Source organism: Brachyhypopomus gauderio, chromosome 2 (genome assembly GCF_052324685.1).
Source record: "Brachyhypopomus gauderio isolate BG-103 chromosome 2, BGAUD_0.2, whole genome shotgun sequence".
Taxonomy (NCBI): Eukaryota; Metazoa; Chordata; class Actinopteri; order Gymnotiformes; family Hypopomidae; genus Brachyhypopomus; species Brachyhypopomus gauderio.
Genome location: NC_135212.1, coordinates 31,868,423 through 31,896,394, shown reverse-complemented (window position 1 = coordinate 31,896,394; position 27,972 = coordinate 31,868,423). Strand labels below are relative to the sequence as shown.

General features: G+C 47.6%; 2 protein-coding genes across 3 annotated transcripts; both read right to left on the bottom strand.

Annotated features, from left to right (window-relative positions):
- Nucleotides 1–6,480: 6,480 nt before the first annotated feature.
- On the bottom strand, nucleotides 6,481–12,250 carry LOC143500017 (uncharacterized). 2 transcript variants are annotated; one of them, XM_076994190.1, is made up of 9 exons: nucleotides 11,950–12,250; nucleotides 11,334–11,547; nucleotides 10,995–11,056; nucleotides 10,644–10,779; nucleotides 10,074–10,243; nucleotides 9,457–9,637; nucleotides 7,325–7,408; nucleotides 7,035–7,130; nucleotides 6,481–6,804 (listed from the first exon to the last, which is right to left on the bottom strand). In XM_076994190.1, exons 1-9 carry the CDS (start codon nucleotides 12,102–12,104, stop codon nucleotides 6,535–6,537), a joined length of 1,368 nt encoding a protein of 455 aa, XP_076850305.1. In that variant the 5' UTR covers nucleotides 12,105–12,250; the 3' UTR covers nucleotides 6,481–6,534. The 2 variants fall into 2 exon arrangements, with proteins under 2 accessions (XP_076850305.1, XP_076850306.1); XM_076994191.1 differs by lacking the exon at nucleotides 7,325–7,408.
- A 296-nt stretch (nucleotides 12,251–12,546) lies between these two features.
- prdm10 (PR domain containing 10) lies at nucleotides 12,547–27,048 on the bottom strand. The gene is made up of 23 exons (XM_076994189.1): nucleotides 26,821–27,048; nucleotides 25,422–25,575; nucleotides 25,025–25,186; nucleotides 24,747–24,806; nucleotides 24,560–24,664; nucleotides 23,866–24,049; nucleotides 23,025–23,266; nucleotides 21,542–21,742; nucleotides 20,916–20,988; nucleotides 20,580–20,697; nucleotides 20,237–20,354; nucleotides 19,844–20,110; nucleotides 18,767–19,111; nucleotides 18,267–18,422; nucleotides 17,761–17,940; nucleotides 17,519–17,629; nucleotides 16,773–16,973; nucleotides 16,331–16,474; nucleotides 15,886–16,050; nucleotides 15,663–15,788; nucleotides 15,276–15,450; nucleotides 15,000–15,100; nucleotides 12,547–14,779 (listed from the first exon to the last, which is right to left on the bottom strand). The coding sequence occupies exons 2-23, from the start codon at nucleotides 25,491–25,493 to the stop codon at nucleotides 14,588–14,590; spliced, it is 3,498 nt and encodes a 1,165-aa protein (XP_076850304.1). The 5' UTR covers nucleotides 25,494–25,575; nucleotides 26,821–27,048; the 3' UTR covers nucleotides 12,547–14,587.
- Nucleotides 27,049–27,972: the final 924 nt, after the last annotated feature.

Genomic DNA, 27,972 nt, shown 5'->3' with positions numbered 1-27,972 from the left:
ATAAACACAAGGATCTCCATTTCACCCCAGCCCTCCTCTTCATTTCAGCTGTCATCTCTACCACTCTTCCACCCCTACTTTCTCTCACTCTCTCCCTCATTCTCCCTCCCACTCTCACCCCTACTTTCTCTCTCTCTCTCTCTCTCTCTCTCTCTCTCTCTCTCTCTCTCTCTCTCTCTCTCTCTCTCTCTCTCTCTCTCTCTCCAACAGAGGCTCCACCCCCTCCCCCATCCCTTCCTCCCTCCTCTGCAGCTGCCAAGAATAAGACAGGCTGCCGAGGGGCCCCAGAGTTGTGTGTGTGTGTGTGTGTGTGTGTGTGTGTGTGTGTGTTTGTGCGCTTCTCCTGCCTGAGTACTTACCCAACTGAATTCAGCCACTTGGCTGTGTTTGTTTAATATCCAGTCATCTGTGGGGAGTGGGGTTAGCCACAGCTTATAAAACTCAGGCAGCGTGACCGACATATACACCCCTCCCCCCAACACACACACACACACACACACACACACACACTCACACTCACCCACTAACACACACATGCGCGCGCGCACACACACACACACACACACACCGAGACGTGTTATCACTTACACATGCACACCCATGAGGCTATCCTTAAGAGTACCAGGGGAAACGTAAGGAGTGTTTACAAACTCAGAACTGAGGAGGGGGAGATAGAGAGAGAGAGAGAGAGAGAGAGAGAGAGAGAGAGAGAGAGAGAGAGAGAATGTGTGTGTGTGTGTGTGAGAGAGAGAGAGAGAGAGAGAGAGAGAGAGAGAGAGAGAGAGAGAGAAAGTTAGCATTTCCATAATGTCCAGATCTAAGGAAACCTAAAGAAGCATTAATTCTTCCCCATACTGGGTTGAGCACTTACTTATGCAGTTCAAATGTCCTCTGGGAGGGTGTGTGTGTGTGTCCATTTTCTACCCTTTCTCCACTAGAAGGAATCCCAGCATGCTCCTGCTCAGCCAGGGCTGGCAGACTTTGTGGCAACCCCAAGGTCACAGGGCATGAGGAAAGGTCACTTTTATCATCTAATGAGGTCGGTACCTGGGGCTGCCTGTGTCTCCTCCCCCATCGCTCCCCACACGACGTAGAAAGGGGTGGAGGCTGCTGGAGGAAAGACCTGTAACACCAGTAACATCCACCCTCGAAAGAAGGATGAGAGAGGAGGAAGATCATGGATCACATGAAGCAAACGCTAAAGTAAAACTGTACATGGACCGTTAGAAATAAACAGCACATCAGAACAGATGAGACGAGATGAGATGAGACTATCCGTGGCCCTCTATAAGCAAGTGTCAGCCAAAGTGCTGGCCTCCCTGGAGAGTCTCTCATGCTGTTTATTGTATTGTGTCTGCTGTGCACCAGCGTTGACACAAACCCCAGAATGGTTATCCAAATTGACCTGGCAAGCCTTTTTTTTTAACAAATTTTACATTTCTCCACCAAAGCAATAACCTGTAAAAAGTCCTGATTTCTGTCAAAAATCAACAGGAAAACATGCATACCGCAATGTTTACATCCATAAATACACATACACACACACTCACATGCACGCACACACACACACACACAACACACACACACACACACACACACACACACACACACACACACACACACACACACACACACACACACACACACACACACACACACACACACACACTCCCACGCCTCCTGTCATGTTCTACAGGCCTGAGAAAGAAGTCCATTAGCTCCTGATTTAGGCCCAGCATCAAGCCAGGCCTTTGTGCAAAGCTGACAGAGTCTGAATGGTGGTGGCAGTGTTCTCTCCTCCTCGCCCTCCCTCCCTCCCTCCCTCCCTCCCTCCCGGCTGTCCTGGGCATGGCTTCCAGCCCTCTGGGATACAGAACGCACGAGAGGTTGAGGGGCGTGGGTGGGAGTGAGGTTGCCACAGCGTTAGTGAGAACCTTCCTCAGAGGAACAGAGACAGAGACACACTGAGACATACAGAGAGACACAGAGAAACAGAGATATACAGAGAGACAGAGACATACAGAGAGACGGGGACGATGCAACAGCTCCTGAAGAGTCTGACCTGACATTTTAAACACGACCTGAAAACCCCACTGTCATCAATTACCACATCATCAACACTAAAAACAACATCAACACACCAAAAACAACAAAACAAACGAAGTTCCGACGAGGGTCAAATCAGCAGGAGCACAGATGTGTCCTGAGGTTCCTGCTGAAGGAGACGTACACCTCCCTGTCCTGTAACACACACACCTGCTAGCAGTCAAAGATGAGAGGACGCAACCCGATTCCTTCTGCTTTAGGGTTCCGACTGGTACTGGACCTAAATGGGACTGGAATTGGATGGGAATGGGAAGGTCTGGTATCTGATCTCCACTTCACTGGCACATGTATAAAGCAGACAGCATGGAGGGGGATTTGATCTGCTCTCACTTTAAAAGCAAAATCTGAAGTAATATTTCACAAACAGGAAACAGGCCAAGTATTGCCTAATGATTGAAGCCACATTTTTGCCTCGCAGATAGACACACACACACACACACACACTCTCTCTCTCTCTCTCTCTCTCTCTAAAACACGCACAGCCACGCTGATACACAAGGAGCAGATTCCTGCACCTTTCTGTTCTGCTTAAATGCACATGTTTAGTGTGGAAACCATACACAACTATGGTACTTTGGAAAATGAAAGCATTAAAATATTAAAGGAAAAAGGTGTTCAAGGAACACCAAAAATGCAAACTCATTACGGGTGGATTCTTCTTTCGAACAAAGCTCTTCATGAGATATTTCCATGAGAATGCTCAGGTGTAAACTTCATGGGCTGCTCTGACATTCTCATTTCAGCTAAGTAACGTCGCCCATAACAAGGTGCCACCTCAGGTCACTGTATGCTGAAGTTGTGCCATTTTGCTAATCGCCTCCATCTGCTCCTCGCGTTGTAACGTCCGTACGTCCACACAGCTGTGCTCCTCCTGTGTCCAAGAGCCCCTAGCAACAAGGCCTTTAGTCTGTCCAGCAACATCAGTGCACTTTGTGTCCAATCAGGCGAGAAAACAACAATTTAACATGCACATTAAAACCATACATCTGCTCTTACGAACATTAAACAGTGATCATTAACTATTTAACACAGATCTGGCTTTATTAATGGTTCATTCAAAAAGAATGAAATATTATACACACAAACACACAGGAACACACATCCAGACACACAGAGATCATAAGCTGAATCAGGCATATGTGTAGTGCAGAGGTATGAGGTTTACACAGCAGTTTAATACAGTATTATACAGTATAATACAGTATTCCTTTAATACAGGAAAACTTCAGATTTACCCGTAAGCTAGACAAGCGTGGCCAAGTTATTTTACTTCCCAGAAAATGTCCTTCTCATCGAAGGAACGTGAGTCCAAATTAGTCCACTTCACAGAGTTTCTCATGAGTATCTTGGAGAGTATCTTGGAGTGCCTTATAGTCTCTCAGATGTTCTCAGAATGTCTCAGAGTATCTCAGAGTACCTCAGAGTTTCTCAGAGGTTCTCAGAATGTCTCAGAGCATCTCAGAGTGTCTCCAGAGTAAGTTGAACTGTCCTCACAGCCCCCCAGCTGACTGGCTAGGCACCAGGACATCTAAAAGCACCAGTCAGGAACAAGGACAGTTCCCCAGATAGTATTAGTAACCGATAAAGTAGTATGAAATGTGACACACAGATCAACAACTACACGCAGAGAGGCATACAGCTCAGATCACACCAACACAGAACAGCATCTAACACTGTCAAATTGCACAGGTGAAACAGCGTTCTGTGAAACGGGACTGCCCTCCCTGCAGTGCGGGACACCGAGGCGTGCACAGGTCACTGTGCAGGCTGTGTGGAGCGGAATCTGGCCCTCTGTGGGGAATGAGCATCTGAGGGCTGAGCTCATCCGTCAGCTATTCCAGACCCAGCCCTTATCAGGGGGAGCTGACACCACCTCGCTCGGTACATGGAGGAGCTGTCTCTGCTGCCCGGCCTCCACCAACCACGCTGCCTCGTAGCACAGAGCACAGAGCCAGGCACGTTTGAGCCAATCAGGACAGACTTTGAAATAATATTGGAAATGCTTGGGAAATGTAGCGTAATGCAGTGAAGCACGCTGCATACATTGCATGACTCTTATCTTTAAACTCACTTCACCTCGCCCTCTTGCTCTGTGTGTGTGTGTGTGTGTGTACGCACGTCTGGTATTGTAACAGTTCCTATCCCGCAGCTCCTCAGCACACATTCCATTCCTCCCAGAAGCCCCTTGGGCATGGGCCACAGTCCACTCTTTTCAATTAGAGTTCTGCCTCATCACACACACACACACACACACACACACACACACACACACACACACACACACACACACACACACACACACACACAGCTAGACCAACAGGTGCAAGGGGTACAAAACATGGCAAGGGGTACAAAACATGATTAATTAGGCAGTGGGCCAAACAGGCCACTGAAATATACCCACACACACAATCACAAGCACAAACACACACACAGTTCAAATATATTTGTGACTAATTAAACTGTGGTTTCAGGGTTAGATGGAGCTTGAGGCTATGCTCTGTGGTTTTAAGTTTCATCTCACTCACTCTCCAAACTGGCGAAACCAACGTATCTCTCTGGAGATGACTGCTGGACAGATTTCTGTGCATCTCAGCATTAAATATTCCCTTGGTCTCATCTCCTGCTCAGGATCCAACTCCATAAACACTCTGGTGGGGATTATTCACGCTGTAAACGGTTCACGCACTGGAATGCCATTGCTGACTAAACCCTAAGCAATGAGCTCAGGCAGACATGGAGATTCCTGACCCCTCACCCCCTTCACCCCTCACCCCCTTCATCCCCCTCACCCTCTCACCCTCTCACCCCTCATCCCCTTTACCCCCTTTAGACTCCCTGGGATCAGGTGAGATCAAAACCCCCTGAAGCATGCATGTATTAAATGTGGCACTGCAGATCATCATTTATCTTTGAAGAAACGCTCCGGGTATGCGGAGTTGCCTCTAAGCTGTATGGCACAGGCTGCTGCTAAGTGATTGCACATGATCTGTGTATGTCGGAGGAGGTGAAGGTAATTGAATTCGGATCAAAGAGGCTTGCTGCTCTACACAGGGTCCAGAGGGCAGCACAGTTTTTAGTAATAACAGATACGCTCCCCAGGCCGGCTCTCTGTGTCCTAGCTCCTCTGTCTTGTGCTCTCCTGTCTCCTCCTCTCTTCTGTCTCCTCCTCTCCCGTCTCCTCCTCTCCTCTGTCTTCTCCTGTCTCCTCATCTCCTGTGTCTTCTCCTGTCTCCTCCTCTCCTGTCTCTCCTGTCTCCTCCTCTCCTTTGATCTCCTCCTCTCCTGTCTCCTCTGTCTTCTCCGGGTTCTCCTCCTCTCCTCTGTCTTCTCCTGTCTCTTCCTCTCCTCTGTTTCCTTCTGTCTCCTCCTTTCCTGTCTCCTCTGTCTTCTCCTGTCTCCTCCTCGCTTCCATCTCTCCAGTGCTGAAGGTAACTGTTGGGTTTCTGTCATTTGGCAGACACCATTAACACAAACAAAAACAGACAGTGCCTGTAGCAATATGACACAGACAGACAACCACATAACATCTTCCATTACCAACACTTCCAAACATTTCTTCTTTTAAGATATTTTCTGATGATGTTTATAAGACCATAAGGGGAATGGAACAGGAAAGAATTAAGTCTCGGTTGGAGACTGGAAATTCAGTGGATTAAATTAACACTACATGGGAAATTTGCTGGATTAATTTAACACTACATTGGAAATTTGCTGAATTAAATTAACACTACATTTCAGGTAAGAGACAACTTACTCTGAAATGCTGCTACGTAGGTTTGAAGGTAAGGATTTTTGCAGTGTGGCAGCAGTGGTAGCAATGAGAGTAAACCTTATTGAATAGACATGAATGTATAGAACTGATTGTATAGATAACTGGTTTGTAGCTTCAGTATATAAAATACTGGTTAATAATGACCACAGATGTGACTCTATAGAAATCACTGTATACATAATATAAAGACAAAATGTGTGAAACCGAGCATGTAAAAATGACTGTACAGAGTGGACTGTACAGAAATAACTGTACAGAGTGAACTGTATAGAAATGACAGTACAGAGTGAACTGTATAGAAATTACTGTAGAGAGTGAACTGTATAGAAATGACTGCATGGAAGTGTGTTTAAGCTCCATCTGAAATATGGACAGATGGAAAACACAGTGCAGAAAAGAAAAGGAAAAAATCACTCACAAAAATTGTTAAAGTTTGCCCTCTGGTGGCTGTATAATAGTGCAGCAATGAAACTGAATAAAATAAGCAAAATATAAATAAAGTTAATAAAATGTTTAAAAAGTAAATAAATTTGATTTTCAAAACTGTGCCAAAATAGTTTAGCTCAACATGCCCCCCCCCCCCCCCCCCCCCCCCCCCCCCCCATGGCCATTCAGTACATCTTCACAGCAAAGCCAAGGTTACAGTTCAAAGTTCATCGCCAGCGCTTCAACCCACACAAGCAATCCATAACTGAGACTGTGGATCTGTTTCTGAGTGAGGGCTCCGGATCCATGAATGGCCCGGTTCTGGAGGTCCCATACACAGGCATAGAGGAGAGAGGAGAGTGTGGAGACGCGTTGTGGTGCGTTGAGTTAGTGGACACTGCCCTCTCCTGCCCTGACACTCCAAGGCCTTTCAGGTGCATAACAAAGGTCTGTGTCTGCTGCTCCAGAGATGTGAAATCCTTGTACACCTTTTCAAACTGTTAATGGAAGCAAATGGAAGCAAACTGTTGGTTCCAAGGTCTGAAGTATAATCAGTGTGATTATAGTATAATCAGTGTGAGGCCTTGCTATCCTACACACTCGGTCTCTCCTCTCGTCTTGAACTCGTACGTTATAACGAATAATGTGACTCGTTTTAGCATGAATTAGGGGTCGTCCTATAATACACCATCTGACGGCCAGATGCCGAGCTGCAGCAGATCTGCACCTGTTCGGTGTTGCACTGCTGGAAGTCTTTGATCCATGTGGCGTCCGGCGCCAGACCTACAGTCGCAGCCAGGTGCTCCTGCTCCTCCTCCAGCGCCTGGACAGGGAGCACAGAGTGCAGCTCAATCAGGATTACAGGATTAAACAGACAGTGTGTAACTGCTGTTTGGTATTTTTGTAATATGCACGTGGGGTGTTTTGCGCGCGTGTGTGTGTTGGTGGGTGAGAGAGAGAGAGAGAGAGTAAGCATGTGTGTGGGTGGGTGTATAGGGATGGACACGTTTCTTTCACCTGTAACAGGTGTGTGATGGTGCTCAAGTGGGTCTCGGACTCTTGAACTCTACTCCTGAAAACACCTAGCTGTGTGTAAAGGCTCTGGGACATGAAAAAATACAACACACCCCTTGAACATCACTGCCCACCAGATTTTATTACAGTATGTTTACTACTAATCAGATTGTTTGAAATTTACACTATTATTATTAAACTTAAGTAACCAAGCAGCATCAGAATTCTATGCTTGATTCTTAGTAAGCAGAAAACAAACAGAGATTTTGTTGTTTGCACTGATGAGTCCGTCTGACACGTCTGCGGGCTCAACCACAGGCAAGAAACACGAATACGAAAGTAGGAACCAGCACCTGCTGTCTGGTGTTCCCACGTCCTGATGACGTCCTGATGTCTGGTGAAGGAATGACTCCTGCAGAAGGGAAGGCGTAACTCGGGACAGACTGGTAAGACGTGTAGCAAAGATCAGCTGACGCCCAAGTGGACAGTGAGAGAGTCCTGGAGTGGCATTTAGTCACTCTACCCTCTAGCTCCCCAATGAGGAAGTGCTCCCCTGAACAAGAGAAGACAACCAAAAAGTCCTCCAATAGGCAAGATGAAAAACGGACCTAGCAGGACAGATCCAACAGTTGTGTCCAACACAGACGATGACAACGACAGCAAAGTCCTCTGGAGGTAGACATGCAGTCGCCCGAAGGGACGGGAAGACAGTTTGCCCATGTAATGTCTCACATGTCTCCCATCCTCTTCACACCCACGCTTGACAGTCCTCAGTGGATCCAGGAAGTGGTTGTTCCAGGTTAGCTCATGGTGAGACACACCCTCCCGTGAGAAGGTATATGGATGCCGCAAACAGAGATTTCTTAAGTGACTGGAAGAACTGATACGTTGGACATGAATAAAGAAAAAAACGACACTATGGAACGACACTACCATCCTACTCCGATGATCTCCATGATAAGCAGATGGGGAGATTGGCAAGACAACACCTGTCAGATGACCTTTCAAGAATCGACCAGATCCAGTTGCCCAAGAAGTACTATCAGTTCACACTGTTCAATCAGGTCATCTGGCCTTTGAAGGTCTTAATTCCTAAAGTTTCTGCTTCAACGGTCAGAACAGCATTGTCAACACATATCATGAAGTAGTTGGACCTGTCCCAACACCTTCTCAAGCCTGGTCTCATTCACAAGGACATACCGCAGCTCCCACTGAAGCCTGTCAAAGGGAGGTAGAAGCTGGAGAAGATGCGTGGTGTTCTGGAAGATGCGTGGTGTTCTGGCTCCACAGACACGCTTGTGGAAAGAGCTAAAGTCCCCGTTAGCAGTGATGGCAATGAGAGGTCACATGTCAAAGTCAAGCAAGCTCAGTCAACCAATCAGCAGGCTGCAGCACAGAGAGGACTTAGTTCAGATGGTCATACAGGATTTAGCTGAGGAGCATATGGTACAGTTTTGGTCCAATGCCACAAAGAAGAAACGAAAGGTCATGGTTGTGGAGGAAGTGACCAGGTTAGCCCTCCCAGATAAGGACAACCTACAATATATTACCATGACCTCAGAAACTCTGGAAGAGATAATTCCTGCCCACTCTATATTATGTCAGCACTAGTCTCCAAAAAAGTCAATCTGTATGCAAGTCAGCTCTGACACACCGGCCCTCTTTATGGTGAAACAACAAGGTCCTGGCAAGGCACACTGAGTTCTTGGAAAACTATAGGATAGTGGTTAACAGCAACTCAGACAACATCAAGCCCATCAAGCCGTCCTTCTTCAAGCCAAGTGAGAAGCTACAGTCTTCCTGATGCTTTGCAGTTGTAGGGAGTGTCAGACAGATGAGTCATGGAGCCCCGGTAGAAGTGAAGGTAAAGTCTAGGAGATCAGTGAACATGGAGGAGTGGTAGTCTTCAGCTGATGACCCAACACAAGCAGGAATGCTGAAGCACAAACCAAACCAATACCTACCTGTATGTAGGGTGTCCCTGCTATTTGATGAACACTGTTAAATCTATGTTGACTGGACAAAGCAGGCAAAGTATTGATAATTCTTCTCATTTTTTACAGCACATTTAGTCCACAACAGGTCACATTTAAATTGAGACAATGGATCATATTCATATTTATTTCTGATCTGACCTGTGTGTATGCCAACACTGTGCGAGGGTCGTCAGGGTTGCTGGCTGATGGGGGCTGCAGCGTGACTCTGGAGTGGAGGGTCTCCAGCTGCTCCCAGTGCTCCTGTAGTCCCTGCTGGACACCAGCCACACACACACAGTACTCAGCCTGTACCCGCAGGAGAGAGCTCAGAGTACTCACCCTGAGAGAGAGAGAGAGAGAGAGAGAGAGAGGGAGAGAGAGAGAGAGTGTGAGAGAGAGTGTGAGAGAACATAGAAAAGGAGGGAGAGAGAGAAGGAGAGAGGTGAGAGGCTTTGGAGAGAGCAGACATAGAGAAGGATATGAAGACAAAGACAATTATTGAAAGATATTAATAACGTGCAATAATAGCATTATAATAATTGGGGCAGTAAAGGGTGGGGCAATATGAAGAGAGGCAGTAGAATGGGTCAAACAGCAGTACGATCAATTGAGATAATCTAACTAATCACTAAAAAGCCACTATACAGCTCTTGTACATACATTGACACAAAAAAGCCTGCTGAACTTACAAAGGAAGCCATGGTTGGACACATGCCAACACTGAGCCAGACTACACTCCAACAACTACAACCACACGTGGGAAGGATCATCCTCACCTGTCCTGCAGGTAAGTGCAGATTTGCTTGGCTCTGGCAACCAGTAAAGACTCTTCCTCACTCATTCTGTCCTCCTCCTCCTCCTCCTCCTCCTCCTCCTCCTCCACCTCACTGGCCTGCAGCATTCGCCGGTCAGGAAGAACCCCTTCCTTGACGGCCTGGGACACTGCCTGGAGAAAATACAACAGCATATGGAGAGTAATACATGCTTCCCTTCAGGGCACAGCTGGTACACGAGCTGCTCTACAGGGAGGTCCTGCAGGCAGGTGTCTTAGTTCACCCTGGCAGAGGACACAAGAGTTTTCCACCGTGCATGGTCACACCGCGGGTGTCCAGTGGCTGCATGTTACAAATACAGCAGCAACAACCTTAACAGACATCACAGAAGAGACATGTGACATGTTCAGAATGTTTGACATCACAGCTTAATGGCTTCCTTTGTATAACTGCGTTCCAGAAATGCCATAACTGAAGAAAAAAAAATACTTAAATGAGAACATGAGGTGCCCCGAGGCTGCTAGGCAATGTGAGCTTTAGGCAAGAAACCCCACACCTGGGGATGCCCCGTACCTCCAGCCTGGCGAGGAGGCCACGTAGGTGGGTAAGGCTGGGCTCTGACAGGGGTTCCTGGAGCACGGAGAGCGCCAGGCCATCCAGCAGTGCACGGGACATGGCTACCAGTCGACCCGCCCTGTGCTGACCGTCACTGAGGAGACGGGGTGGGCAGAGAGAGAGAGAACGGATCATAGAGCAGAAGCTGACACGGTGTTTACTATTGCTGGATTGGTCCAACGGAGGACAATTTCCATGTTATTTTCAGTTCCGCAGTGTTCCATAGGAGTGACTTATGTAGCGTGGTAGTCAGTGCCGGCCACGGGAATCTTGGCTGTGCCGAGCAGGGTAGGGTGTGTTTTCACTCACCACTCCTCCTGGGCTTGGCCTGTCTGTCTCACAGTCTCTTCAAAGCTCCGGGTGACCTTCTCCTGTAAAAACAGAGCACATCAGGCTATTGTTAATATTTGTTTATTAATTCATATTGGTGATCACTGGCGAAAGTTTTGTAAGGGGGGGGCATCTCATACCACCCTAACATATTATTCTGGGAATTCCAGGAATCCTGGCAGGGAAAGTTCCCCCACATCCCTCCCGTGTCTGTACTGGTAATACACAAATGGTGGCCTGTTTGGGGACAGGCTGGTGCTACTCCACCAGTACAGGACAGAGTGAGAGAGAGTATCCTAAGGGGGGATGGGTACCCACCTGCTGCGGTCCCGCCGTGCGGCGCCTGAGCAGGCAGGCGAGAGCGGCACCGAGGCCCAGGCAGGTCCACAGCAGGCCAGCCAGCCACAGCCGTCCCCCAGCCTCCGCCAAGCCCACCGACGGGTGGAGGGGTGCCTCCTGCTGGACAACTGACCACACTGCAGCTACCGGAGCCAGGCAGCGAAGCCAGCAGGGCCAACATCTCCAGCGCAGACTGCACGTGGTGGGGGATCAACGTTAAAACACTGTGGTTGAATTCTGGAGATATTACTGATGCTTTTCTCCGAGATTACCAGAACTGGATTCTGGTAGCACCTCTATTCAGATAAGACATATTTAATTTAAATTTATTTCTAGAATACTGAGAACTTCTTAGTGGAGAAATCTGGCATGTGTTATGTTACAGTAGCTGTAGCCGGTCTAGACTGTGTGAGTGTGTGTGTGTGTGTACATTATCAGCTACACCAGTTTAAAAGGATATGATCATCTATTTCCCATGAGAAGTGCAAACGAAGAGCAAAAAATTGCACAGCAGTTGAGGTTCTCACACACACACCCAACATCAGCTTCTCAAACACCCCGACAACACACAGGCCCACTCTCATGAAGCACTCACGTTTTCCAGCTGTACGTCTGCTCCGTCTCCAGCATCACCTCTCTCCTCAGCCCTCCACCCACAGCTACATCACCCTCCCTGCCTGGTCCTCTGCATTTCTCCTCCACTCTGCTCCGTGTCTGCTCAGAGACATCCACGTTGGCCAGCCAAGGCATCTGTGCCACACTCCAGAACTGGCATACGTACTCTCTCTCTCTCTCTCTCTCTCTGTGTCCTTCTCCAACACCACGCTCCGGTTCTCGGGGTGAAAGACTCGTCCGGCCTGAAACTCCAGTACGGCTGCTAGGGTGATGTAGTTCTGGTGGAGTTTTTTCTTCGCTTTGTCTCTGAATCAGCCTGGGAGAGTGAGTGTGGAATGTGGGAGGCTTGGCCTGCTAGGTCAGTTAGTAATCAGGTTAACCAAGGTTTGATAGATGATATGGATAAATAATTAAAATGGGTAGGTACTCTGACATTCGCGATCATTTGTGATGCTACATCATCTTATATGCTGGAACCTGACGCTGGCGTTACGTCTTCGTACCATCGAGAAACTGTGCTCAAATTAAATGACACGGTCCACATGAAGGTTTGTAAAGTGGAAGCGTGTGTTTATTATTCTACATGACACCACATTCACAGATAACAGCTCCACCTGCTGGTTACAGACGGCACGAAGCCAGGTCAGATTTAGCTTGACGCCTAAAGTGCATATCGGTACATTTTCACAAACTGGATCACAATTCCCATTTACACCACAACTCTCACCGGACCGCAGACACTAGGAAAAGCCTACACAGCATGTGTAGAAAAAGAAGTTTATTTTCTTCAAACACTATTGACATCAGAACACACACACCTGGAGAGACACAAACACGCACCACCACCACCACCCCAACCTCTCCACACACACACACACACACACACACACACACACACGAGTCATACACTTTACACACACTGTAAACGCAGCCAATGATATTCACAATAATACAGCTACTCTTTTTTACATTGTACAAGCCAGGGGTTCTCAACTGGTCTCAGCCCGGGACCCACATCATTTTCTCATGGTCATTAAGTCACGACCCACTTTTATACAAGACAAATGTTATAATAAATTAAATGGGTAAACAATTGGTGGTTACCATGGCAACAAAAAGGGCATTATTTATTTCTATTTTATACAAGCTGTCCGTGACCCACCCAGAACATGTCTGCAAGACCCACCAGTTGAGAACCACTGGTACAAGCCACACACTGCCTAAGACTCCACGCTTCTTTTCCCTTCTTAGGTCATGAGATTCATGTCCATTAGGTGAAGTGAGTGTCCCCAATAAATTCCAAATGTCCACAAGAACGGACAGTATGGTCATCAGGAGACGTACATCCAATAAACAAGGTGCTATACAAATAAACATGTCAACGAAGGAAGATTGGGCTCATGGGAAATGTTGAGACAAAAAAAAAAAGAGACTTTTTCAAGGAAGAGACGATCGCAGCATTTAGAGCTTTTTCTTCTAAGACATTTCCGAAGCCGCATTTTTTAGTTCAGCTTGGTGTGATGCTGACCTTCGGTGGCTTGGGTCCAGATCAGTGGGAGACAGAATGTCCCCACCTCCCTGGCACTGAGGTAGAGGTTCAGAACGTCCCCACCTCCCTGACGCTGAGGTAGGGGTTCAGAACGTCCCCACCTCCCTGGCGCTGAGGTAGAGGTTCAGAACGTCCCCACCTCTCTGATGCTGAGGTAGAGGTTCAGAACGTCCCCACCTCTCTGATGCTGAGGTAGAGGTTCAGAACATCCCCACCTCCCAGGCGCTGAGGTAGAGGTTCAGAACATCCCCACCTCCCAAGCGCTGAGGTAGAGGTTCAGAACATCCCCACCTCCCAGGCGCTGAGGTAGAGGTTCAGAACATCCCCACCTCCCAGGCGCTGAGGTAGAGGTTCAGAACATCCCCACCTCCCAAGCGCTGAGGTAGAGGTTCAGAACATCCCCACCTCCCGAGCGCTGAGGTAGGGGTTCAGAACGTCCCCACCTCCCTGATGCTGAGGTAGGGGTTCAGAACCAGTCAGATTACTGCTGTGTTACACATGGGAGAAATTCCAGGCATTTGTTTTGTTTTTAGCACAATAAATTCAAATAAATGTTTAGAACCCATATAAACCAAACCCTTTTTATTACAAAAAATACAGTCCTGTTTTTGGAAAGAAAAATATATAATCCCACATGAATTTGTCAAAAGAATCTAATCTACAATATACAGAAAAGCAAATAAAAAAACTCAACATGGGATGAATATTTTTGAGATTTAAAATTAACAAAGAGGAATGAAATGATTTTAAATGCTGTGGGATCATGAGCCTGTAACAGGAGTCCCCACAGTAGCAGACATGACCCTAACCAGCCTGCACTGACGGACTCCTCACTAGCAACTGTCCAGTGTTTCTCATTAGAATAAAGTCAAAATAATAAAAGATATTTTCAGCATTTTCACTTCATTAAACTGCAATAATATTAAATAGAAATCATAAATCTCTTTGTCCTCGTTGTTCTCCAGTTCAACCGATTGGCAGCAACATACCCTCTAGCCTTCAGAGTAAAGTGTATTCCAGTATATGTGTGTGTGTGTGTGTGTGTACGCGCATGTGGAGTGATTCAGGCTCAGGGTTTTGTAATGTGCACTTCGCTGCTGCCAGCACCCTCGGTCGTCGTGGTGATAATGTACTGCGTGGTAGCCTGCTGATTGGTGGACGGCTGCTCCAATGGGTCTGCGTTTACCTGGGCAGTGGTGGGCGGGGCATTGACCTGTTTATCATCCAGCTCTGTCTGCCCTTCAGATATGACATAGTGAGTCTGTACCACAAACAAACAACAAATACAAACAGTCACAAAAAAAATGATGCAAATAATTATCATTGTATGTATTGTGATTTGTATCATTGTGACAAATCACATGAATTCTCATGCCGTGCCACTAGAGAGCAGCATAAGATGCAGAGGGCGTGGCCGATTGAAGTGTCTTTGTCTCAGTGATGCAGAATGAGGCTGGCACTCGTCCAAGCTCCTCCCTCACCGTTTTGACCTGCCCACTGTTGACGGTACCAGTGACGGGCGTTCCCGCCTCCGCCAACACGTACTGCGCATGGGGCAGGGTCATCATCTGAATCTCAGATGCTGAAAAGAGATTGAAATTGATGTTTTCAGAATTTCGCTGGATGGGTAGAATATCAGTTGTGACGGGTGTTAATTTGAATTTTGCAAACACAAGTTTTCGCCATTAAATGTAGATTAAAAACTCTGCTTAATATACTCTAATATACTTAATATAAACTATGCTTAATATACTCACGGTAACTCCGGTAGTTCCAGTTGCTAGGCAAGTAAGCGTGCTGCACTGTCCCTTGCGTTTGATTGGTGGATGACTGTAGGGTTTGGCTCTGGGCCAGAGTAATGGGGGTCAGCTGGGTGGGGCTTAACTCCTGCGCTGTTTGTTGAGAGGAGGGGCTTAGAGGCTGTCCCGTTACCTAAGTGACAGGGGGCGGGTCAGATTTGCCTTTCTATGGTAATGAAAGTTTGGACATGGTGAATCACTGCTAATTAATATGTTAGTGAAATCATTAGCCCATTAGCTCAAACAGTTACCTTGTTAAACAGTTTCTTAAGTTACATTGCAATGCAACATAAATAACCGTACCTGTGTGTGTGTGTGTGCGCGCAGGTGTTGGTGTAAGCTGACCTGAGCAGGGGGCGTGGCCTCAGACACCTGGATGTGCTGCACCTGTATGGAGTGCTGTGTGAAGCTGTGTGTGTCCTGGAGCTGGGTCATGTCCACCGTAGAGTGCTGAGACTGAGGGGACGACGCCTGGGGGACGAGCCGAGACGGAGAAGACGGAGACGTGAAGCACAATGTCAAAGAAAGAAAGACATAGATAGTGGTGGTGAGTGCACAAGGCTCCTACCGGCGCCACCTGCACCACCTGCAGCTGGATGTGCTGTGTCTGGCCCAGGCCTCCACCCGCCTGGGTGACGGGGATGTACTGGATGCGCTGGAAGTCTCCCTGCCTGTAGTCGGAGGTCAGGGTCTGAGACAGCTCCGTCATCGCCTGGGTCAGCAGGTCTGTCGTCTGGTGTGCAAAGGGGATAAGACAGCACAAATCTCATCAGAAGCAGGACACCTGTAATCAAGTCCCATTGAGAACCAGAACACACATAAGGCTGTATAAGGTATGTAAATGGACTTACAAAATACACCACACCATATCTCTGGGTGAGTGTGTTATGTTTGTGTGTGCTTGCATGTGCGTGTGTGTGTTGGTGTATGTAAGTATGTGTGTGTGTGTGTGTGTGTGTGTGTGTGTGTGTGTGTGTGTGTGTGTGTGTGTGTGTGTGTGTGTGTGTTCTCACCACCACAGCCTCTGCCGTGGTTCCATCGGACGTGATAACGGCTGGCGCGTTACTGATGACAGTGGTTGCCAGGGGCGTCTGGATGCTACCGGCCAACTGGGCGAATTCCGGATGTTTCTTACGAATATGCTGCACCATCTTTGTCTGTGGACACAACACAGAGGACACCCGTCCCATCATGCCTCTCTCTGAGGTGCATTTCTGCTCCACAGTTCTGTACAGTAGGGGAGGAGCTAGGCCAGAGGCCACCTCCTTCCTCAAGGTGCAGATTAGATTGTCTCCCCATTCTGGACTCAGCACCAAGCCCCAACACACAAGTCGGTGAGTTCAAGGAGGAAACACGTAACAGTAGACTGACAAAGCTAGGAACTGATTTATGCCCAGTAAACCAACCAACCAACCACCCAACTAACCAACCAACCAACCACACACACACACACACCTTGCTGCTATACTGCTTGGCACAGTGCGGACAGCAGACAGGTGGCGTGGCGATGGTCCCCGTGAGCTGGGTATGGGTGCTGAGCATAGGGTCAGGCTCTCCGGGCCCAGCTGGGCGGAGCTTGCGGATGCTGGGCGGTAACTCTGCACCTGGGTGGTTTTTTAGGATGTGAGCTTTCCTCTTGCTCGCACTCTTATACACCTGCAGAAAACACACAGAAATACAACTCCATATATCACTCACAAAAGTGATACATCAATCACAGAGTCATTGCAATACAGTGCTGCACATACACATGCTATCACCCACAGGCATTTTCACTGCATCTCAGATGTCATGCCTGAGAAGTGAAAAAACAGGACACAAATGTGTATTTGTGTTCTGATGCGTCACCTGGGGCAAACAAAGTCAAAGTCCAATTTGTTTATATAGCGCTTTTTACAACACATGTTGTCACAAAGCAGCTTTACAATCGCATGGGTTCAGATCCCTAATGCGCAAGCCAGGGGCAACAGTAGCACGGAAAACCTCCCTAAGATGGCAGGGATTAGGAAGAAACCTTTGGAGGACCAAGACTCAACAGGGAACCCATCCTCCATTGGGCGGCCCGCTAGCAGAAGTCCATATTTATAGTTCAAATATAGTTCTATAGTTATAGTTCAATGCAGAGATGAGCCTCAGGTAGGAGTTGGCATCAGCGCGTCCTCTTGCAGCAATGGCACATCCAACCACACACACGCACGTACCTTATCACAGTACTGACAGAAGTAATCTCTGTTGGGCTTTATTATAGGTAGAGTGAGCTCAGGAACCTCCTCTATACGCATCTCAGGGTGCCGCTTAGACAGATGATTTACCTGCAAAACACACACACGTGTAAGAGGCCCAGATGAAGTGATATAGCCAGGGTTACTTGAGCAAGGTGTGTGTGTGTGTGTGTGTGTGTGTGTATGTGGGGGGGTCGTGGACAGACAGAGCTCCGCCTCACCAGCATGCCCCGCCTCCTGAAGCCCATCATGCACAGGCGACACTTGAACATGAAGCTGTCCAGGTCGGTGGTGGGCTCCTTCAGCTTCAGGGCCTTGGCACGGTGGGTGCGCTCCGCCTTCTTGGCCTCACGCTCCGGGTTGTGCATCCGCTGCATGTGCTCGCGCAGTTTGTCCTTCCGCTGCAGCACGGCGAGAGCGGGAGAGACACACGGACCCCATCCGGATCAGAACCCAGCCTAACAGGGGCCCGGGGCCGGGCCGAGGAGAGATTGCCACTACCCACCCGTCTGGAGCTGTTCTGACCCAACGTCGCCCAGCGTGCACCAACACAGGCGGATGAGCCACCGCGGTACATTAAACCACTTTAAAAACATGCTAAACACTAGAACACTGCAAAGTCACAACACTGTGTTTGTATGCAGTTTCCCATGTAGCTACACCTGCAGTCTAACAGAGTGAGTGGAGGCCCTGTAGGCTGTGGTTCGGCACGGCGAGGCTCCTTCACCTTGAACTGCTTGCCGCAGGTGGAGCAGAGGAAGTCCTTGCGATCGGAGTGACGGAGCATGTGCAGACGGAGCTTGTCCGGGCGACAGAAGGCTTTATCACACTCCGTGCACTGGAAGATCTTTTCCGAGTGGAAGCTGCGTACATGTTTCTTAACCTGCAAGTCACAACAACAACAACAACAACAACAAATCCACAATAAAGACCGCAGGGAAACACACAAAGACCATGACGTAGCAGAAAGAGGAGAACAGGTCAATCAGGTCAGGGTTAAGTCTTAGATTATGTCTGGAACATTTTAGTCTAAATGGGGTTCTGAACCGAGTCCTCAAGACTCTCAACTTGGTGCCGACCTGCACCTGGTGTTTAGGGATCATTACAACTGGGTGCAGGAGCCCAGCTAGAACAGAACCGTGGCCCGTCTGGTGCGGGCGAGGACTGGGTGAAGAAACACTGGCTGTGTGTGACCTTAACGAAGATCTAGCGGCTACTGAAGGACACCTGTATGAAGTCAGTGAAGGTCTTGTTGCAGGAGGGGCAGGAGAAGCAGCCGTTAACCAGATGGACGCCCACGTGCTCCTTCAGCAGGTCGAGCCGGTCGTAGGACTCGGTGCAGAAGAGGCAGGAGTAGGTGCGCTGGTCCGTGTGCAGCTGCAGGTGGTCCTCCAGGGCGGCGCTGCTGAGAAAGCCCTTGTTGCACAGGTGGCAGACGTGGCGGCAGGCGTCGCGGCCGTGGTAACGCAGGTGCTGCTCCAGCTTGTCCTTCTCGCGGAAGGCTTTCCCACACTGAGGACATCGGAACGGTCGGAACGGCTTCCGGATGAACAGGTGCTGCAGAGCGGCATTCTGGGAAGGAGGGAAGACAGAGGGGAAGTGAGGGGTGGTTGGGGAGGGGGTAGGAGGCAGAGGGGGGAGTTTAGATGTGAGGGCACATGCACAAGCTCACACGCACACACACACACACACACACACACACACACACGTGTGCGCACACACACACGCAAGAGGTGATGGGTGAGACTAGAGTTAAAGAGGCAGTCAAAGCTGTAGTCAGAAAAAAGCTTGCGGGGTTCAAACACGACAATAATACAGAGAGTGCACTGGTGTTTACACCTGAACATACAATAACGTATCACACAGTCATGCCTTATGTCACTGAACAACAACAACTGCAGAAGACTTGAACGCTCTTTACAGATGTAGCACAAGAGCACTGAACTGATACACACAGATGTAATGGCAATGCAGGAGTCACACACTGGAAACGAGATGAAGAACCACGCATGTCTGTGGCTGTTATCAAAGCCCTTTGGACTACATCTTACCTACCTGTAAGTCCACCTTAACATGTAGTGCACAGAGAAAGAGAGAAAGACAGAGAGAGAGAGAGAACACAACAGAGAGACACAGGCATGCACGCACACACACAGGCACACACGCGCAAACGCGCACACACACACACACATACACACACACACACACACACACACACTACTGTCAATCAACTCCTCCACCACTAAATGCACTATTTTTGAGGAAGTGAGGAGCAGGCTTGCAGGAGGACGGTGTTGTTCTCACCCGGATCCTACGGGCACGTCTCATGTCCTGGACGGTCAGGAGGGCGTCGGCAGCGTCCACAGCAGACACGTCCTCCTTAACCGGCAGCAGCGGAGCGCTGGGGAGCGGGCTGGCGTCGTCTGGCCCGTCTGCGTCAGGCGGCGTCCGGACCGGCTGGGTGTCTGGGACGTCCTCGGACACAGCCGTCCCAGGCTCGGCGGCCAGCTCACCCACCTTCAGCCCATTCAGAGCGCCACCTGTAGGCTCCTCTGAGAATGCCAGCAGCTCCTGTAGCACGAACCACAGAAGAACAGGGTGGGTCACTGACCCAGACTCGGGACCAGTCTGCATACACTACCTGGAGTTGTAGAGTACTGCGCACATACACCCAGCAGGTTCCCTTTCAGATCTTACCGGAGTTTTATCAGCGCTCTCAGCCGGGGCTTCCAGACGGATAAATTTGGGCCGGCGCCCTGGTCGCCTTCCAGCAGCAAACCTTTTCCTGCCCCGACCCCGGCCACGCCCCCTGGGCCTACGGGACGAAGAATGGGGAAACCTTGAGATGCAATCAAGGTCGTTACTTACAAAAGAATTGCACAGTCTGTGTGCCTGTTTGTGCTGCATGTGTGTGTGTGGAGCACGAGTGTGTACAGCGTGCATGTGCGCGTGTGTACATGCGTGCGTGCGTGTGTGTGTGTGTGTGTGTGTGTGTGTGTGTGTGTGTGTGTGTGTGTGTGTGTGTGTGTGTGTGTGGAACCTTTGGACGAGGCCCAGCTTGTCATCATGCATGTTGAGGTGTTGCTGAAGCTGCTCTGAACTCATGAAACGACGACTGCACTCGTAACACGGCCAGTTCTTCTCCTGCTCACGCAGAGCTGACACACACACACACACACACACACACACACACACACACACACACACACACACAAATCAACTGAGAACTTGCAAACTACTTAACAGCTATGAGTAATGACTGATCTATTTGTAGCACAGTGTGTTTTTGTAGCTTCTGTAAACAAACCCTGCCATAATAACCACCCCAGGGACAGATATTATCAGCAAGCTATGACCCCACAAAACATCTAAATACCTTTCCTCTCTTCCTCAGTGACATCATGAATCTTCTTGTTAACAAATTCAGCATATGATGCAGCATACCAGACCTGCAGAAGAACACACACACTGAATTGTGGATGGTGTGTATAAATGATTCTGCACAGTTGAGTAAACCATTTAAAAACATTAGTACGAGTCTGTCAATAGATCAGATAAGCCCACGAGTGAACGTGAGCTGGTGTCAGATCGCTGGTGGGATGCACACAGATCACACAGTAGGTGTAGCATGTCTCTCCCTTGTCTTCATGACCCATCAGAATAAGTTCCCTTTCAGCACTGCGTTAGACTGACAAACCTTTCACAACTGTGGCGGCACAGATGTAGTGTAGTGAGTCAAAGGACTTAATAATAAAATAAAATTACAGGGCAGAATATAACCAAGCGGATCTATTTTAGTGCTAAGCAAACGTTAAGGTGACATTATTCATTCATTTCTATGTTGATACTGAGTCACAGGATTCTGAGAAATAATTTCAAGGCCTGAATCTTCACCTCCAACCATGGGGAGATCAGACATACTTACAGATGTCTGCTATGTACTTACTTACATAGCTACAGTAATCTGCGTCACTACCCACATTAGCAGCGACCGTTGCCCACCTTTAGCTCTTGTTTGGGTTGAATGTTCTTGATGGTGGTGTAGAAGATGTCCGAGCCGTACTGGTATGCCACCAGGTTCTGCTCCAGGTGGTTTTCTGCGGGACGAACAAACATCATCCAGTTGCAGCGATCCTCATCAGACAGGTCCATCCAGACATCGTCCTCCTGCTCGCCGCCTTGCTCAGGGTCTCCAGCACACAGCTGCAGGACATGAGCGTCAATGAGCGGGACAGAAGACACAGGACACAGGATCCCCAAAACCGGCCCCTCACTAAATACACATGCAATAGAGAAATCACAAATATAAAACATGTTCTTAAATTCATGTTTACCATACATTATAACCACAGTCAAATACACTATATGGACAAACAAATTCGGGTTTTCTGTTAATTCCCGTTGCCACAGGTGTATAAAGTGAAGCCTGCTTTTACAGACATTTGTGAAAAAATTGAACGTTCTTAAGAGCTCGCTCAAGCGTGGTACTGTAATAGGACACCACTACTGCAACAGGTCAGCTGGTGAACAGTCTTCCTTCCTAGTTTCTTCCAACAACCTGGTTGGAATTGTTTAAAAATTGTGTGGATTATTAAAAATTGTGGTATTAAAAATTGGACACTTAGAAACCACAGCAACTCAGCGACGAAATGGCAGACCTCGTAGAGTGACAGAGCAGGGCTGAGGTGCATAGTGAGTAAAAGTGGTGAACGCTCCACTGACTCAATAACTGCAGAGCTCCAAACCTCTTGCATTAACAGCAGCACCAGCACTGAGGCGGCAGCTGCACACAAGGCTTCCGTCACCAAGCACAAGGCCAAGCGCTGAGTGGAGTGGTGTAAATCACATCAGCACGGGGGCACGTGCTCTGTGGAGTGACCAATCACGCTTCCTCTATCTGGCAGTCTGATGGACCCGTTTTGTTTGGCAGTAAAGCATTACCTGTTTGACAGCATTGTGCCAACTGTAAGGTTTGTTGTGGGACAGATAATGCTATGGAGTTGTTTTTCGGGAGTTGGCCTAGACACTGCCGATACAGTTTGAGTAAAGTTCTGTTCTGTTACAGCATGACTGCCTCCCAGTGCACAAGGTCCATAGAGGCATGGCTGGGTGAGCTTGGTGTGGAGGAACAATACAGGCCCAGACCCTGATCCCAACACCACCTTTGGGATAAACTACCACAGAGATTGTGAGCCAGACTCATGTCCAACAATAGTGTCTGACCTCACCGACGCTCTTCTGCATCAGTGGACAAAATTCCCCCAGACAGAATCGTGTGGAAAGTATTCCCAGAAGAATGAAAGCTGTCACAGCTGCAGAGCGAGGATACCAGCTCCATATTAATGCGCACGGATTTACTATGGGAAGTCCCCATACTTTTGTCCATATAGTGCACGTTTACAAACACCCGCAGACACAAGCCTGAAATCGCCATCGAATCCTGAACCATCTCCCCGCACTCAAAGCTGGCCGAGGTGCCTCGTACTTTCAGCTGGAAGTGTGTGTCCTGCAGCTCGCTCTGCGGGACCAGCCGGCCCTCCACTGGTCCGAACTGCGTGCGCTTGGGAATGCGTCTCTTGGAGAAGACTCCTCCCAGGAAGTGGTCAATGTAGAGGATGAGGGGCAGACTGGCTCGAGCACGGGACATTACGGGCCTGTTGACGATTGGGTGGAGGGGGCCGTGCTTCAGACACACACCGGGATTGGCAGTGTTACACTCCTCACACCCTGGGAAAACAGGCCACCAATAAACACTAAAAAACATAATCAACACCAGGATAAAGTACAAATGTTAAATCTGTCAGCACATTATAATTATAGAGCAGCTATGTATAAAACATCATCAGTCAAGAACATGGAAGACATCAAAGAGGCTTCCAAATAAATCTAACATCACTAAACAACCCTGAAAGCCACACAGGGGTTAGAAATTGCACTTAAAAAGTGACTTTTTTTTTTTTTTACATATTTCTGATATGGTTTCAGAAGTTGACATTGAGAAAGACCATCCTGCTCATCCCTAGTGATGAACCTCGGCTATCCCCGATTTCCTCTGATTTTCTGAATCTTTAGAACTGCTTCTAGTTTTTCAATCTTTGGTAGTAATTCTATTTTTTCATCATACGTAGTGGAATTCCTGTCCTTTTCCTTCCATTAGGAGATTCTTCATTTTTCCCTTATGTAGTGAGATTCCTAAATTTCCCATTATGTAGGAATATTTTTTCCAATTTTCCCCATTTGTAGTGATAGTGATTGCATATTCCTGAGTTCTTCCATGTAGTTTATCTAGTCCATGTTTTCCCCTATTACTGATCTTTTCCACTCACACAGATGCTGAGGGGTGAAGGGCTGAGCTGGCCTGGGTTCCCAGTCCTCCAAATCAGAGTCGTCTCGGTCATCGTCCTCTTCATCCTCATCTTCATCTTCAGAGTCCACAGTAGAATCTGTGGCCCCCAAAGGACTGGTAGAAGGGTCAGTAATAGCAGGGAGACCAGCGGCAGCCAACTGACCCTACAGGTTTGAAAGAAAGTGGACACAGAATGAATAAAACTGTACACAAAATGCTAAACTTCTCATCAGAATCCTCATTTGTATTTGGGATTGTTGCTGGTAGATACATAAATAGCTGCACAAAGGCAAACAAACACTGTTGAAGAGTTTGCTACATGCTATAGTTTAATACATAACATCTAGTATGCCATGAGTGTGTACTGTGTATTATGCGTATAGTACATACTGTTTAGTATGTGCATAATATAAATTGTTTAGTAGAAGTTCAGAGTGCACTGTGTAGTGTGTATTGTGTACTTTGCTTATAATGCATAATGCGTACTATGTATTGTGTAGCATGTTTAGTATAAAATTTGCTTAGTGAATGTTGAGTATGTGCTAATCCTGTTTAGTATGTGTTTAGTTCGAGTTTGATATGGGCTGTATAGTATGTGCTGAGTGCATACTGTGTATTTTAGAGTAGTGTGTATTTTTGAGCATGCGTTTGTATTGACTCCTGGCTTCACTAACCTGTGTCACAGGCTCCAGTATGGCCTGCGGAGCATCTGCTACATTACTGAGAACATGTAAGTTTGCGGCGTTCATGTTCTGACCACTGGGCAACAGCACGGTGACCTGAAGAAGTAGACAGTGAATCAACAGTGACTGTGGTTTCCCAGGTCATGAGATGAACGGCACCTGCAGAGTGGGTGTGTACCTGCTGCGTGGTCCCATCCTGCTGGATGTAGGCCACCTGGGGCTGGTCTGTGAACACGGCCTGAAAAGGACAGACGCAGCCCGGTTCAGACAACACAGCCGAAGCTACCTCAACATGATCAAACAGAAGCACAACGGCAGATGTCCATCATGGTCACATGCAGTACCAGCACGATGCAGCCGAAGGGGATGAAGCGCAGAGAACGTTTACACATGCAGATCGGATGGAGGGAAAAGGGAAAGACAACTCTGATCCAAATGTGAAATAGGCAGCGTCACCTGTGTTCCATCAGCAGGGTGGATGTACACCAGCGTGTGCTCGGACGAATCCACTGAGGTGTATGGGCTTCCATCTGCAGTGTAGATCACCTGCTGCTGCCCTCGGTCTGCCTGATCCCCACTGTAAACAATCTGGGCCACAGTGCCGCCCTCAAAATGCACCTGCAGGAGGCAATAGACGCTCAGCAAGACGTGCCACGTGCACTGGTTCACAGAAGAACTTGTTGAACATTGTACATTTTAAACATGTGAGGAATGTAAGTGTAGGTCACATTATTCGTAAAAGTAAAGATAGTAGTAAGTAAAAATAGTGAGATCACAAGCACTGTGAAGAGAAATTTCAGATCATGGTACATGGTACAGCTTTTGTGCTGCCTGTGTGTGTGGACTGATGTACCTGAGCTGGATTGGTTCCTTCACTGCTGGGGGCCTGACTCCACACAGAGGAGGTTTCCTGTTTTGTCTCCATGGCAAAATTTGGAGGACACCTCAAATCACCTCCCACACCTAGTCACTCCTCACCAGACATCCGGAAGTATGAAGGTAGCGCACTACAAACGAGGAAAGAGTCTAGTAATACATTTGTGATTCAATACATAGAGCGTGTGTGATTCGAGCCATGTAACAGTAAAAGAACTTGGCTCAAGCGCTCTTACTAGCCAGTGAAATAACGTTTGTTGAAACAATTAGCCATCTACTTTACATGTTAAATGGAGGGAAATTTGCCATCTAGCGAGGTAGCAAACTGGCTAGCTAATGTAAGGCCTGAATCGATCAGATTACAGTATTGATTTGGTTATCTAGCTAGATGCATATTTTGACATGACTTGGGGCGCAGGTAGTGGCCTTGTTAACTGCACACCTAATGCATGATTGTGTTTGTGAACGTATAGCCCGTGAATATCAGCGCCTAGCTTCGTGGCTAGCTGCATAAATCCCATTCATTAGTAAACATGAGCAAACCAGCAAATTGTAAACAATTCACTGGACATGGATGCTTTAAAACAACGTGACATTAGCAGTTGATCCAGGACCCGCTGCTTGTGCTACTGGGTGACGGTCGGTTTGACCATAATAAAGCAGCGTGCTAGCCGCAGAGCAGCGGCCGGTCTAATCACTCTCCGGGGGTAGAAGGGAAACGCGGCTGAAGCCCAGCCAGTGGCGGCGCGGGAGAAACGGACGCAAATGTACAAAAGCACGGCCTCGCTAAAACTGTGAAACGTAACAATAAAACGTTAAATGCCATAAACCGGTTCGGTGGTGACACTGGTTTTTGTGCTCATTCCCCCCTGCTTTGACCCCGCAGGTTCGGAGTTCCGACCGGACCATACCACAAAAATCACAGCGGCAGAAACACGGGCATCTGGTGCGCCGCAACACCAACATTATTGGAGAAAACCTCGGAGAGGTGGCCATTAACATTACAGGGACAAGGAATGTTCCATGATTCTTTCGGCGTGGACCTTTGCTATAAATATGGCCAAACTAAGTAGATCTTTAAAGGGTTTATAATATTGGAAATAGACCCTTCGGTCCCCACTTATAGTTGAGCCCAGCCCTGTGTGCTGTTGAACAAGGAAGGAAGGTCTCCATTTTGGGTGGGACTAAACAACAACAAGCTCGTCGAAGAGACTCGAGAAAAAGCAGCATATTGTAGTCGATAGATAATAGACAACCGGTCGCCAAATCTAGAACAGTACTTGCAGAAATATAATCTTGAAACTCTGCTTAACGATTGTGGATCGATTTCGCAAGAGTTTGGATTATTTTAACAAAAACGGTGATATTGGTCTTACCTCAGAATGGTAGCTGCAGAGATGGCCGCGTGCATATATTAACATAATCTACCTAGCAACAAACGCCAACCGGAACAATTATTTTAGAACTGTTATTTTTGTGTGCTATTTAAGAGATAATTACTTGTTTTTATTGGCTTAGAAATTGCTTTATATTATACTGCTTTTCATTCCAAGCAATTTATATTCGGATCATCATAGCACTGTGTGCGGTGTTAACGTTAGAGTCGCAGCGCATTTTTTTTCAGGGCCAATAGGAAGGTTCCGCCATTTCTTTTCGCCAATGAGGAAAAATTAGATGCTCCCGTGTCATCCAGTAGAGGGGCAGGGTTCATAGCCTGTCCCTGAGTGTCAGTACCCATAGTATTGCAGCTGTCCTTTATTACATTATTTGTTTGATAGATGGTTCAGCAGTTGCCTTCTATGTCCCCATCTTATGTGTCACATGTTGCACAGATCGGTCCTATTTCCATTTTAGAAATATCAAATTCTTGGGCATATATTGGCACGCTCCAGAACAAACCTTTTTGTCTGCCACAGATTACACAGTATAACAATTAAAAAAAATTCCCAGTTGTTAAGTGTGTTTTCCTAATTGCTTGTGCCTTAAATGAATAGAAAACTGATATTATTCCCTGTAAACATTGCATTTGTGGTCAGCACAATGATATTTTGAAATTTCTTTTTAAGGATATTCATGATATTTCAAGAAGCTTCTTGAATTGTGAGAACTATCAATACATTTCTAGAATTGTCCAGAATTATCTAGAACTTTCTGAGACTGTACAGAATTGTATGTAGCAGTTATATAGGGGTTAGTTTTATTATATCCTGAGAGACAGGATCTACTGGATTGGCATTGTATAGTAAGTGGGCAACGACCATCACAGACAAAGGGGAATTGACATAGACAGATAGGTGTGAATTCAATATCTATTCAGATTCTGATAACGACAGTATTCACACTTCACCCCACACCCATTACAGGAGGAGCTTAGGAAGGACCACTACTTTCAAATATATATATATTGTGTTATTCTGGTACGGGGTGATCAGTCTTGCTCCGCTGAATCTTCAGTACACTCTTGTTCTTTGATACTGCATGGAATAAAGATTAACCATTTTTATCAAGTTTGGAGAGACGTCAATTTT